Source organism: Emys orbicularis, chromosome 3 (genome assembly GCF_028017835.1).
Source record: "Emys orbicularis isolate rEmyOrb1 chromosome 3, rEmyOrb1.hap1, whole genome shotgun sequence".
Taxonomy (NCBI): Eukaryota; Metazoa; Chordata; order Testudines; family Emydidae; genus Emys; species Emys orbicularis.
The window spans coordinates 13,617,945-13,632,612 of NC_088685.1; the positions used below are offsets into that span (position 1 = coordinate 13,617,945).

The window sequence follows — 14,668 nt, forward strand, 5'->3', positions numbered from 1 at the left end:
AATGGTGCATGTAGCCTGTCTACACAGCCATGTATTCATCTTGCTGGAGTCCTGATTGTCCCTTCTGTATTCTCTCTGCTTGCTTGTTACGTGCATTTTGTTTCAGTTTAGATTGCAAGCACTTTGGGATCTGAGTGTGTTTGCACAACCCCCAAAATGATGGGGCTCTGATCTCAGGGCTTCTCTACACTTAAGATGCTACAGTGAGGCATCTGCTATAGTGCTTCATGTAAAAAACACTAGCCATCCAGATAGGAGGGGTTGTTCCATCGACACAGGTAATCCACCTCCCTGAGAGGTGGTAGCTAGGTCGATGGAGGAATCCTTCTGCCAACCTAGCACTGTCTACATGGGACATAGGTCGGATTAACGCTGCTGCTCAGGGGTGTGGATTGTTCACACCCCTGACCAACGTAGTTAAACCGACCTAACTTTCTGGTGTAGACCAGGCTTCAGTCTTTAAATCAAGACTGGAGGTGCTTCTAGACAGAAATGCCCTCGTTCAGCCCCACCACTTTGGGCTCTGAGCAGGAATCGGGGGGGGGTGTGAAATGATGATGGCCTGTGTTCTGCAGGAGGTCAGTCTAGATCAGTGGTCTCAAACTCACGGCCCATGGGCCATCTGCAGCTTGCAAACTTCCCCAATGTGGCCCGTGGGGCTCCAGCAGTTTTGGGGCCGGGTCTCTCCCTTGGCTCCACCTGTCGCCCCCGAGCGCTCCCCTCCCCCGCAGGTGATTTTAAATGGCCTGGGGCCCTGGCAGTGCAGTGGAGCTGAGCGGCATCTGCCTGCTCACTCCACGTGTCTACTGGCCCCTCCCTGCGGCCCTGGGGCGGGGCTGTGCCTCCGCGTGCTGCCCCCGCCTCAAGTGCCCCTGCGGCCAATGGGAAGCTGCAGGGGCGGTGCCCCCTGGCCCACCCCGCTTTGGAGCCCCAAGTAAGCACCGCACCCTGAACCCCCCCTAGAGCCTGCATCCCCTTCCCACACACCCCCTCCTGCCCCCAAACTCCCTCCCCAAGCCTGCACCTCCATCCCCTTCCCGTCCACAAACTCCCTCCCAGAGCCTGCAACCCCCCGCCCTCCTCCTGCACCCCCGCCCCAGCCCAGAACCTGCACCCAGCACCCAAACTCCATCCCAGAGCCTGCACCCCCACCCCCTCCCTGCCCCAAAACTCCCTCCCAGAGCCTGTACCCCCTTCCCACACACCCCAAGCCCCCAAACTCCCTCCCAGAGCCTGCACCCCTCCCTTCTCCCTCCCAGAGCCTGCACCCCTCCCCCCTCCTCCTGCACCCCCACCCCTTGCCCCAGCCCAGAGCCTGCACCCAGCATCCAAACTCCCTCCCAGAGCCCAACCTCTCACCCCTTCTGCACCCAAACTCCCTCCCAGAGCCTGCACCCCAATCTCCTACCCCAGACCACCTCCCTCACCCAAACTCCCTCCTAGAGCCTTAGGCAGGTGGGGGGTGGAGTTTTGGGGGGCGGGTTCTGGGCGTCATGAGTGACATTATTGGCTGGCTGGGAGGATTCGAGGACTGGCACTGGCCCTAAGGTAAACTGAGTTTGAGACCCCCTGGTCTAGATGATGAGAGTGGGTTGTTCTGGCCTTAAAATTTTATTTGCCCTGAGAGGGCACAGCTAATCTTGCCAATTAGGTTAAACAGTGGTTCCAATTGTATTATTCCAGTGACTTCATTGTTATTAATCTGGGCGCTTCCGGGTCAGTGGAGACCATAGAGAGCAGAGTTTAGTTTTAATTTGTAACCACACCTGGAATGGTTTGAAGCCTTCGTGTGAAGTTAGTGCCAGTGGTGGGTATCCAAATGAAAGCTCCAGAGGCTTCGGTCCTCTGTGCATAGAGCATGTACAGTAAAAGCAGCAACAATGCAAGCTTCCTCCCCACTTGGGAGCAAGAAGCAGTACTCAGGGTATGAACTTTGACCCTGCTAGTGCCCCAAGGCAACTTCAGTCACACTAAAGAAAACCAGAGTAACCCGGTGAATTGCTGTAGAAACACTGTGTGCCTCGACTTGGACTCTCTAGGCAGCCCACTTTGCTGGACTTGCATAGCAGATATAGTCACCAGCAGGTGAAACTCGCTAGGCCTGTGAATCTCTGATCACATGGTGCTCCTGGGTTTCTCCCTAGAGGGACAAGGAAGAGACAGGTGTTATCGGTGGTAACTGACACTGTGTGGAATAATTTCACACTTATAGAAATTCTGATTTAGTGTGAAGGAAAATTTCACAGTCCCTGTCATATCAGCCTCTTTAAAAGCTGCCCTTGTGCTTTGGTTCCACCTCACATGCAGATAGGAATTGGGGAAGGAGGCGGGGTTGGGAAGAGAATCAGCTTCCAGATGCAGAGAATGAAAATATTTGGTCCAAGGTCCATGGCTAGACCTGCTGTAGTGTTAGACAGAAGGCCTGGCAACAACATTACTGTCACAAATCTCGTGAGCCCTCAGGCCTGCAAAGCCGTTGCTGCGTAGCCCAGAAAGGCTGGGATTCTCAGTTCCCCACTGATGTACCACATCTGTTTCCAAACCTGGCTGGTCATGAGACTTCAGACATTTAAAACTGAATCATTCTGATGACTAACTTGCTTTTGATTCCTTTCCGCTTCAGTTCAGACATGGATTTTAGTAGTTGCTATCTTGATTTGCCAAAGCTAGTAGAAAACAGTGTTTTGTGCCATCTGAAAGTTTGGAACCCCGCTTTGAAATAGCAGAAATTGTTAACTTTAGCCATTCATGAGATTGTCTGCTAAAATCACATTGGAATTGACCAGAGCTTTGGGAGTAAAATGGTAAGGATGTTGTGGTGTTAAGGTATGAAATCTTGCAACCAATTGTACTGCTCACAGAAGGACTTCCAGTCATAAGTGCTTTAGGACCAGTAAACTTTACAAAGCCCTGATCCAGTGAATAGAAAGAAATACTTTTGTTCTCTACTATGTGTCCCTATTATGTGGCACAAGGTCTCTGAGATATTCACTAAGGATTTGGATTGCAGGTGGGCTGCAGGAGACCGGAATTCTGTTCCCCCACTCTGCCGCTGACTCGCTGTCTGACCATGGGCAAGTACCTCAGTTACCCATCTGTAAAATGGAAATGTTACAGGGCTCCTCCTTACAAATCTGAGACATACAGATTATAGCACTGTGTAAGTCATAATATCACTAGCTATTATTGCCTAGTTATCATGTAGGGCTTTTTAGAATACAACTGAAATGCAGCAACCTCTGGGGTGGAGGGTGGTTGCTGGGTAAACAATTGTCATGCTCAGTAGTTGTGCGGGAGAGAAGGGAATGTTTGGCCAAGACGGTGGGCAAATCCCTTTCTTGTATTAAGTGCTATGAGACCTTTAATATCCCCACAGAATCTTTGTTTTTTTAAGGCCTTATCTGAAAGACACTGAGACAGATAGTTGCAGTGTTTTATAGATTGCAGTCTTCTAAATGGCAGTAGCTAACATTTAGTAAATGCAGCTTCTGTCTATTTGTGTTGAAGCTCACAATGCACTAAGTCTTTTGTTGCTAAAGATCTCCACTTGCCTGCGTGGTATGGAAGAAGCTAGACGGCTCATGGGGGGTGAATAGAAAACCTGTGTGTTGCCACTTGCTTGGAAACATTAACATTCCCAATGTTCCAGGTTTTAATTCTCTGATTTCAATACAGATGATTCAGCTTGTCGCATTTTGTTATCCCCAAGTCAAGTGTTGGCTGCTAACACTGCACGCTGCGGTGAAGGGGGTCTTTGCAAACCGTGAATTCCACCTCCCCTGCGAGGTAGGGTAAATACTCCAATTTGGTAGCTGGGGAAACTGATACACAGTTTAAGTGACTTGCCCAAGTTTACTTTGTCAGTAGTTCTGACAATAGAAACCAGGAGTCTTGATTCCTATACAGTGCTCTTCATTAGTAGATCTCAACTCGATGTACAAAGCAGGTCAGTATGATTATCCCCATTTTACAGATGGGGAAACTGAGGCACGGGGCATGTGACTAGGCCAAAGTCACCCAGCAAACCAGTCATAGAGCTGGGCAGAGCTCCTTGGTATCCTGAGTCCCAGGTCTTTGCTCCATCAACTAGACAATACGGCCTTTACATTAAATGGCATCAGTGCTAGTTGATACTTATCTGAATTCTCTAATCACCTTTGTGTGTGTCTGTGTAATAACAATATATTTTACATTGTAAAAATTACTCTAGATATTTAATTACCTTCTTTGAGAAGGTTACTGGCCTAGTGGATAGAGGGGAAGCTGTAGATATGATGTATCTTGATTGTAGTAACTCCTTTGATACGTGACATTCTCATAAGCAAACTAGGGAAATGTGGTCTAGATGAAATTACTACAAGTTGACTGCAAGTCTGGTTGGAAAAACTAGTAGTTATCAATGGTTCCCTGTCAAACTGGGAGGACATATCTAGTGGGGTCCTTCAAGGGTGTGTCCTGGGTCTGCTACTATTCAGTATTAATGGCTTGGCTAATAGAGTGGAGAATATGCTCACAAAATTTATGGATCATACCAAACTCGGAGGGGTTGCAAGCACTTTGGAGAACAGGGTTAGAATTCAAAACATTGGATTCTTGATTCAATCTTGATACACTGGAGAATTGGTCTGAAATCAGCAAGATGGCATTCAGTAAAGATGAGTGCAATGTACTTCCCTTACGAAGGAAAAATCAAATACATAGCTACAAAATAGGGAATAACTGGGCTAGGTGGTAGTACTGCTGAAAATGACCTGGGGGTTGTAGTTAGGCTTGGCAGAGTACGATTTTTATTTATTTTTAAAATAAATTTGATGGATAATATTGATGCTTATTTTTAAGCATTTTTTTCTATTATTGATTTACATTTTCACTGTTGCAGGGAATTATTGGGGGGTGTCATTTAATGACAATAGACCTTGAGATTCAAAAGGTAAAAACTTTTTATAACCATTAAAACACAAATTGTCAACATCATGTGTCAAAATACACAAAGTAAATATCCTTAAATCAAACTCTAATACAGTCTCAAGTAGCATGTTTCTTACTCTGCCTATCTGTAAATTTCTGTTATCATTGATGGAGGTATTTTTCCATCTGTTTGTGTGTATGTGTAGTAAAATCAACCTTTACTGAAACTTACCAGTAAAAATCCAACCCTTCCAAGCCCAGGTATAGTGGATCACAAATTGAATATGACTCAACAATATGTTGCAGTTGAGAAAAAGGCTGATATTAACAGGAGTTTCATATGTAAGACATGGGAAGTAATTGTCCCTTTCTACTTGGTACTGTGTCAAGTTCTGGGCACCACATTTTAAGGACTATGTGGATAAATTAGAGAGAGTCTCCAGGAGGTCAACAAAAATGATACAAGGTTTAGAAGGGGGGTGGAAGGGCTAGCTCAGTGGTTTGAGCATTGGCCTGCTAAACCCAGGGTTGTGAGTTCAATCCTTGAGGGGGCCATTTAGGGATCTGGGGAAAAAAATCTGTCTGGGGATTGGTCCTGCTTTGAGCAGGGGGTTGAACTAGATGACTTCCTGAGGTCCCTTCCAACCCTGATATTCTATGATTATCTAAAACCTGACCTATGAGGAAAGGTTAAACAAACTGGGCATGTTTAGTCTTGAGAAAAAGAGACCTGGGTGGAACCTGATAACCATCTTCAAATCTGTTAAGGGCTGTTCTCAAGAGGACAGTAATCAATTGTTCTCCATGTCCCCCAAGGGTTGGGCAAGAAGTAATGGGCTTAATCTGCAGCAAGAGAGATTTAGGTTAGATATTAGGAAAAACTTTCTAACTCTTGAAGTACGGAATAGGCTTCCAAGAGAGGTTGTGGAATCTCCATCATTGGAGGTTTTTAAGGACAGGTTAAACTTGTCTGGGATGGTCTAGGTCAGTGGTTCTCAAACTTTTCTTTCGCGGACCACTTGAAAATTGCTGAGGGTTTCGACGGACCGCTTAATGATCTTTTCAAATGTTGTTGTTTGTATTGTGGACTTTGGATAAAAGCGCTATAAAAAAAGTAATAATAATTTAATGTGTTTTTGTTCTACAAATAAAAGCATACAACTCATATTTTAATATCAGTAGTCTTACCTTTCTAATGTGATGGATGTGCCCTCTCTCCTCAGCCACGGCAACCCCTGAGCTGGGGCTGGGACGGAGTGGGGTCTCTCGCCCACCACGGCAGCCCCCGAGCTGGGGCTGGGACGGAGTGGGGTCTCTCGCCCACCACGGCAGCCCCCGAGCTGGGGCTGGGGCTGGGACGGAGTGGGGTCTCTTTCTCTGGCCACCGCAGCCCTGCATGTTCCAAATTCCCCCCCACCCCCTCTTCTCACCCCACTGCCCCACTGCCCGCTCCCACCTACCCCCTATTCCCCCCAAGGCCACCACCTCACCTTACGTGTGCTCCAGGGTCCAGGCACTTAATTAGTGGAGCCACGCCTGCGCGCCTCCACTAATTAGGTGGGTGGCCCTTCATTCTCTTGTGTGCGGCCGCCCAGGCGCGCACCTTAAAGGGAGCTACCCACAGACCACCTGAATGGAGCTTGCACTGGTGGTTTGCGGACCACAGTTTGAGAACCTCTGGTCTAGGTATACTTTGTCCTGTCTCAGTGGAAGGGGCTGGACTATATGGGCTCTTGAGGTCCTTTCCAGCCCTATGTTTCAATGATTCTCTATATAAAGTAGCTTCCCAGAGACCACACAATGCTCCCAGACACTTGTATTTCCCTTCTTCTAAGCAATTTTACGCTGTTGTCTTCTCTTCTTTGTTCTTAATTTAGGAATGCCTATACTGGATCAGACCCAGCCTATCTGGGTCTGTATTCTGTCTCAGACCGTGTCCAGTACTAGGTGATTCAAAGAAAGGTAAAATAAACTGCTATTATGAGCTAGCCTGCCTCCCAAGGAAAGTTTCTTCTTGACCTCTGTTAGTCATAGCTCAAAGTATGAGGTTTTATATCCTCTTGGAAGAAAACATAAAATCATCTCTAATAAAGTTTGCAGATGCTGCAAAAATTGAGGGTGTGGTATATATTGCTTGATTTAATGCTGCCTTCTCCCAGGCATGCCCACCTTTGGGGCTCAGTTGAGCATTGGTGGCCCAGGCTTTGCTATGGGAGCGTGCGCTTCAGGACCTGCTCCCTTCCATCTCGCTCAGGGTCGGGTTTCTGGTATTGTTTTTGGCTCTGTTTCCTGGGGTGTGACATAGGGAGTCCTGTCTCGCTCAGCGTTGCAGCCACACCTCCCGCTTGGCCTGTCGTTCGCTTGGACCCTGCTAGCCTGGGGGCAGATGGATCCATTTTGTGACTGAACGCCAATGAAAACGCAGCCTTAGCTCTTGGTTCCAGATGGCCTGGTTGCCTTGTTCCCAACCTTTCCCCAGCCGAGCAGCGTGGACTGGAGTCCCAGAGAGCATGGGAGCGATCAGAGCTCCGTGCTCCTGCAATGAGGAACTGGAAACTAATACTTCTTCCCGCCCTCCCCTGACGGACTTCACACTGACCTCTACTGCCATGCTAACCTCTCCCCACCTGAGCTCCCAGTGCAAACCTCCTCTCTTCTGGTTCTGGGCCCGAGGGTCGGATTGAGATCCAGCAGCAGCGCCCAATCACAGCCTTCCAGAATTATAGAATCATAGAATATTAGGGTTGGAAGAGACCTCGGGTGGTCATCTAGTCCAATCTCCTGCTCAAAGCAGGACCAATTCCCAACTAAATCATCCCAGCCAAGGCTTTGTCAAGCCGGGCCTTAAAAACCTCTAAGGATGGAGATTCCACCACCTCCCTAGGTAACCCATTCCAGTGCTTCACCACCCTCCTAGTGAAATAGTGTTTCCTAATATCCAACCTAGACCTCCCCCACTGCAACTTGAGACCATTATTCCTTGTTCTGTCATCTGCCACCACTGAGAACAGGCGAGCTCCATCCTTTTTGAAACCCCCCTTCAGGTAGTTGAAGGCTGCTATCAAATCCCCCCCCCCTTCTCTTCTGCAGACTAAATATAACCCCAGTTCCCTCAGCCTCTCCTCGTAAGTCGTATACCCCAGCCCCCTAATCATTTTCCTTGCCCTCCATTGGACTCTCTCCAATTTCTCCACATCCCTTCTGTAGTGGGGGGACCAAAACTGGACGCATACTCCAGATGTGGCCTCACCAGTGTCGAATAGAGGGGAATAATCACCTGTAAGTTCTGGCCTTCCTCCCTGCATTGGGCAGCCCTTGCTCATCCCCAGCCTTAACACCTTCCTGAACTCCAGAAGGCTCGTAGAGTAGCCAGCTCGCTAAGGACCGAACACACGTGGGATTTCAAGGAGCAAAGAAACCATGCACAGATGCTGGATGGAAACTTGAGGTTACCATGCACAATACAGACACATGATTTTGAAAAATCGTAGCCCTGGTATCCTTGAGGTGTTGCGAGCAGGATAGAATTAACCCTGATGTGCTTTCCAGGCTCTCAGCCCAAAACATGGACTTTACGGGATGTATCTATAGATGTGTGCCATCTGCAACAGCTTCCATTTGATTCCTAAAGCTGCTTTTCCTCCCCACCCAAGGAGTCTTAACAAGCATCTGCCGCTCTCCTCAGTGGTTCTGGCATGGCTAATCCCTGTGTCTGTCACCAGTAGGAGGGATTATGGTAAAGATCTGCTGGCTAAACCTGTTTACAATCTACAGTGCTTTGCACCCAGCACAGGGCTGAGGTTACTCTGGGGAGCCTGGGCATTCATTTGTGAACCAAAGCCAGTTAACGTACTGTGCTGGTGTCCCTAGGAGCCTATTAAAACCAAATAGTTTTCAAAGTCAAACACTATAATGCTTTAGCCCTCTCTGGTTCCTCTCCTTTTTAAGAGTAAGAGGCTGGGGTGGTGAGTGAGGGCCTGTCCCTCAGCCTAATGTATTGCTCAGTCCTTTGGGGGCTTTGTCACGCTATGACTAGAAATCCTGGTTCCTCCTTACAAGGCTCCGTGTAAAGCATCCTTAGATTGAACTGATCTTGCGTGATCACAATGTGCAAGGATGAATGGAGCATGCTTCATCCTGAAGGACTTGGGAGCACTTCACAAATGGACAAACTGGGCACGTAAGGGCGCAGGGCGTGTAATTCCATCCTGATCGCTAGTCGTCACAACTTTCTGTAAGTCTGTTTTCTCCCCCCCCCCCCCCCCTCCCGCCTCCCCGCGCTTTCCAATGGGGCACTTTGTTTCTTAGTCCGGCTGTTTGCATGGCTGCTCCGTAGTTAAGTTTAAATCCAGTTTAACTCCCCTCCATGATATGATATCATGACTAGAACGTGGTCCCGTCTGCCCCTTTGCCGTTTCCCTTTTAAGCTTAATCTTTTGCAGCAAGGTGAAGGCCCCAAAGAAACAGCTGATGCCTCCTGTTTACCCACAGAAGTGGTGCAGCAGGGCAGCGTAATCTCCTCCCCCCATGCTGCCCTGCTGGTATGTCTCAACCCTGATTTTAAGGGATCTGCTCTAGGCAATGAGCTGCGATGATTAACGGGAGCTAATAGTGGTAACAGACTTCACCTGCAAACTGGATTGGACAGAAAGTACCAGCCTTGCCCAGGACACCAGCAAATCGTAGTCTCCACCCACCTAGTCTCATAAATCAGTTTAGACTGTTGGCTGGGCAGAGGATCTGGACTTAACCAGCATGCACTGCAGTGTGATTGGGGATGGGACATGTGACCCAGGGGGAAAGAGGTTGCTGACAGGACTGGACTTTGTCTCCTGCATGGAGTTCCTTGTGATTGGTTACTGAGCAGTCCTCTTTGTGGAGCAGAGGCAGCTGGCTAGGAAGAGGCAGAGGGATACAAACAGATGTAGCTGGCTCTAAACAGGGAACCCTTTGCCATGAGCCGTATAGAGCTGGGATTTCAGTGGGGATGGTTCCTGCAGGGTGGATTGTTCTGACTGGGATATTGGGGGGGGGGGGGGGGAATCTGTACCTGGTTCATTGAAAATACTATGGTTTACTTTAACCAGGTGTGTGTTTTGTCTTTAACAGGCGACAGCCAAGACTGCCTTCCTATTCATCTTACCTCAGTATAACATTAGCGTGCCTACAGCAGGTAAGAGCAGCCACACCATAATCCTCATGAGTCAGGGCATAAACTTCCCACTAGCTGGGATCAGGAAGAAAATTTCCCTAATGACACATAGTAGTAGTAATGCTTCTTCCATCCCTCTCCCACAAAACCACTTGGCCAAACCAATCGGGGCACTTCACAGCATAATCCTCCCAAACTGTCTTAACGTTCAGACAAAAGAGAATTGCCTGGCTCTATGCACCGGGTGTTTTTTATTGTCTGCTAAGGAGCATTTGGTTGAGACAGCATGTTGGACTGCATGGGATATTGGCCTGTTCCAGTTTGGCAATTCCTACAACTTTTAATTCTTGATGTAGTTAGTTGCTGGGTGGAAAGAAAAAGATAGGGAACAAGATCACTGAAAAACATTATTATTGTATAAATGAAGTCAGATGTGAGTGCCCCAGTAAAAGAAATGCAGCACAATCTACCATGCTCTGTTCAGACATATAGTAAATGCCAGTCCTTTCCCCAAAGAGCTTGCAGTTTCTGATCATCCTAGCCACTGGAGATGGAAAAGATCTATTAGGCTGTCTTGCCCGTCTCTTACCCAGAGCTCTTCCTACGGTATCTCTTCCAGTGCTCTGTCCAGTCTTACTTTCATTGTCCTAAGTAATGACCCATCTGCTGTGTTCTCTGGGAGACTAGGTTTAAGCATTCGCTATATGTAGCTTGGTTAAGTGGTGCCTGAGGGGATGAGTGTGTGGTGCGTGGCAATCTGCAGATATTTAATGTGTGTAAACGCCAAGGAAGGAAAGGGAACTAAGGGCTGGTCTGCACTGAAATGTTACATCTGCAGAGCCACCACCTGGGGGGGCGGGCACTTGAAAAACTCACACCTCTGAGAGATCAAGTTAATTTAATCTAACACCCGTGTAGACAGCCCTAGATCAGAGGAAGAATTCTTCTACCAGTCTAGCCACCACCTCTCTGGGAGGTGGATTAACTAGAGCGATGGGAAAATCCCTCCCTGTCGCTGTAGTTGGTGTCTACACTGAAGTGTTGCAGCTGTGTTGCTGTAGCATTTGGAGTGAAGACATAACCTAACAGTGTGGGGTATAACTAAGGGCAGGTCTACACTTACTTCCAGGTCCCGCGGTAAGCAATCGATCTTCTGGGATCGATTTATCGCGTCTTGTCTAGACACGATAAATCGATCCCGGATCGATCCCGGAAGGGCTCGCCGTCGACGCCAGTACTCCAGCTCGGTGAGAGGAGTACGCGGCATCGACGGGGGAGCCTGCCTGCCGCGTCTGGACCCGCGGTAAGTTTGAACTAAGGTACTTCGAATTCAGCTACGTTATTAACGTTGCTGAATTTGCGTACCTTAGTTCGAAGTGGGGGGTTAGTGTGGACCAGGCCTAAGGCTAATGAGATGAAAGGGGAACGTTTCTGATCATGACATTCATGTTTAGGCTAGAAGGGACCACTCTGATCATCTAGTTTGACCCGTATAGCACAGGCCAGAGAATTCCACCCAGTGGAGTGAATTCTGTGAACCTATGGAATAATCTCCCAAGGCAAGTGGGGGAAGCCCCGTCATTTGGGACATGTAAAAACAGGACCAACCATTGGGTATAATAGGGAACAGCCCAGCATTGGCAGCAGGGAGATGGAGTAGCTAGCCTAATAGGGCTCCTTTCATCTCTGACCCAATTTTTCGGTAGTGCAGTAGAACGCACTTGTAGGAAACTTCTGTTGCTAGCTTCAATTTTTCTTGGCTCAGCTTCATCTCCATCTCGAGATGAAGACACTGTCACACTAGCTGCTCATAAATCCAACAGACCCTAATTAAGTTACTGAGCGGTACCTTCTCCTGCAGTTAGCAAAAGAACAATTGCAGGTAGAAAGGTCTGTGAAATACTTTAAAGGAGATGGGATGGTCCAACTATGGTGTGTCAAGTAATGAAACTGCTAAAAACCTCACAAACCCTGCAACATTTAATATCGGAATTACCAGACTAGCTCAGACCCAAGCTCCATGGAGCTCAGTATCCTGCCTCTGATAGTGGCCAGCAGCAGATTCCTCAGAGGAAGGTGTAAGAACCATGCAATGGGCAGATCACACACAGGTTTTGTCCCTGTCTCTGAGGGCTAATATCCTTTACAAAATGTTCGTTGTCTTTAATTAGAACTCTGGATATTCTTGTTATGAAGATAAATGTCCAGTGCTTTGAATCTTGCAAAGTTCTTGGCCTCAACAATTTCCTGTGGCAATGAGTTCCACAGTTTAAGTTTTACATGTAGTAGTATTTCCTGTTGTTTTTGAAATTCCCACCTTTCAGTTTCATTGCATGTCCCTTGATTCTTGTGTTATGAGGCAGGGAGAGTAGATGCTCCCAATCCACCTTCTTTAGACCAGTAATTATTTTTATTTTTTTTTATCAGGACTCCGATTATTCATCTGTAAGGTATCAGTCCCTTCCTAGGAGAGTTTTTCCAGGCCCTTGATCATTTTCATAACTCTTCTCTCAGCCCCCTCCAGTTCTTCAGTACTTATTTTAATAACTTAAATGTGATCAGATACCACAAGTAGCTGGCATTATACAAACTCCATATTTAAAATGTGACTCATGCTGTCTGGAGTAGCTCACAATTGTGAGTGCCAATCTAAGGCTAGGTCTACACTACGGGTGGGGGGGGTCGACCTAAGATACGCAACTTCAGCTACGTGAATAGCGTAGCTGAAGTTGCGTATTTTAGGTCGACTTACCTGGCTGTGAGGACGGCGGCAAGTCGACCGCTGCCGCGCCACCGTCAACTCCGCTTCCGCCTCTTGCCGCGGTGGATTTCCAGAGTCGACGACAGAGCCATCGGGGATCGATTTTATCGCGTCTTCACTAGACGTGATAAGTCGATCCCCAATAGATCGATTGCTACCCGCCGATCCGGCGGGTAGTGAAGATGTGCCCTCAGTTCAGACTGTCAGAAAACAGGGTAGACACCCCAAACTGGTGGTATAATTGGATTTTACCAAGCCAGTAACAATTGTGAATTTCTGGATCACTGTATTAGCCTTACCATGGAGTCACAAGCAGTTCCCTTAGGCTGTCCAGCCAATTTTGCCACTCGGACAAACTGGACTTTGTGATAATGGTCCCTTATACCAAATATCACTTGACATTATGTTACTCCCAACCTCAAAGGGTCAGTCACTTACCCCGGTCTCTATCTCACACCAAAGGTAGCTCTGGTAGCCAATTTTTCTAGTAAACTAACTAAAAGTTTTTTAGCTAAGAAAGGAAATGAGAGTTACTGAGAGGTTAAAACAGGTAAAATACATTAACAGATGAGTCAAAGTTTGTAAGTCCAAAATGATAGTGTAGATGTAGTGATTTGCGAGTTTTCCATACCCCTCTCAGAGTTACCCAAAATAACTTTGGGGATCTCTGTCTTGCTTCTGGCGTGCTCCCCTATGAGTGTCCAAACAGTCCAGAGATACAGGCTCGATCCCTGGATCCATCCTTACAGCTGCTTTCTGTGGAAAGCAATCTGGCAAGGGTTTTCATCACAGCATGGGCTCTCTCTTTGCGGACTAAATACAAACTGAGCTGGTGACTTTCCGTTGTCAAACACAACAACCCATGCTTCGAAGTTAGCAGTCTTTTACATTTCCAAGGCTTCAATCTTGTGTGATGGTTAAACCTAATGTAAACATAATGTGATAGCCAGAAACAATCCTTCATTAGTTTTCATGGAGTTTACACATCCAGTACATTCACATTTTAATACTAACGCATCCTTTAATCTAGGATTATCTAATTACCAGGTATACATAGTGTAAAGCGATAGTAAACGACAGGTTATAGGTAAGTGAAGACAATAATATTAACACTTCTTTGATATTCACCCACAAGTGAATTGGTCCATGGCTTTGATCTGAGTTGGCCTCTCAATGTCACAGTGACATTGTCCACATTTGTTAGGCCTCAAACACCAAAATTGGCCTATTTAAAATGAGTCCTGCCTGTTTAAAAGATTAGGCCCCACTCTTTAAAAGTACTTAAGCGTTGCTGTTTTCAGCATCACGATGCCTATGTGGTTTAGGACCCTAAATCTTATTTTCAAAAGGGATTTAGGCACTTAGGAGTCTAATCACATCAACTGCTTTTCAGAATCCCCCTAGGTGCATATCTGCATCTTTAGGCACCTAAATCCCTTTGGAAATTTTGCCCAAAATGTTCATTAAAGATACACAGATTAAAGCTGACAGTACAAACTATTTTAGAATATAAAAACCTAAGAATGCCCATACCGGGACTGACCAATGGTCCATCTAGCCCAGTATCCTGTCTTCCGACAGTGGCCGTTGCCAGATGCTTCAAAAGGAAAGAAAAGAACAGGACAACTATCAACTGATCCAGCCCCTGTCATCCAGTCCCAGTATCTGGCAGTCAGAGGCTTAGGGACACCCAGAGCCATGTGGTTCCATTCCTGACCAATTTTGGTTGTAACCTTTGATTGACCTATCCTCCATGAACTTCTCTAATTCTTTTGGCCTTCACAATATCCCCCAGCAATGAGTTCCACAGGTTGATTGTGCATTGCCTGAAGAAGTACTTCCTTTTG

General features: G+C 47.1%; 1 protein-coding gene across 1 annotated transcript in view; it reads left to right on the forward strand.

The window, feature by feature from the left end:
- Nucleotides 1-14,668, forward strand: part of TRAM2 (translocation associated membrane protein 2) — a 49,211-nt gene that overhangs the window by 14,209 nt on the left and 20,334 nt on the right. The window contains exon 2 of the mRNA XM_065401612.1: nucleotides 10,018-10,081. Coding sequence (XP_065257684.1) covers nucleotides 10,018-10,081 — 64 coding nt within the window. The remainder of the gene's footprint in view (nucleotides 1-10,017; nucleotides 10,082-14,668) is intronic.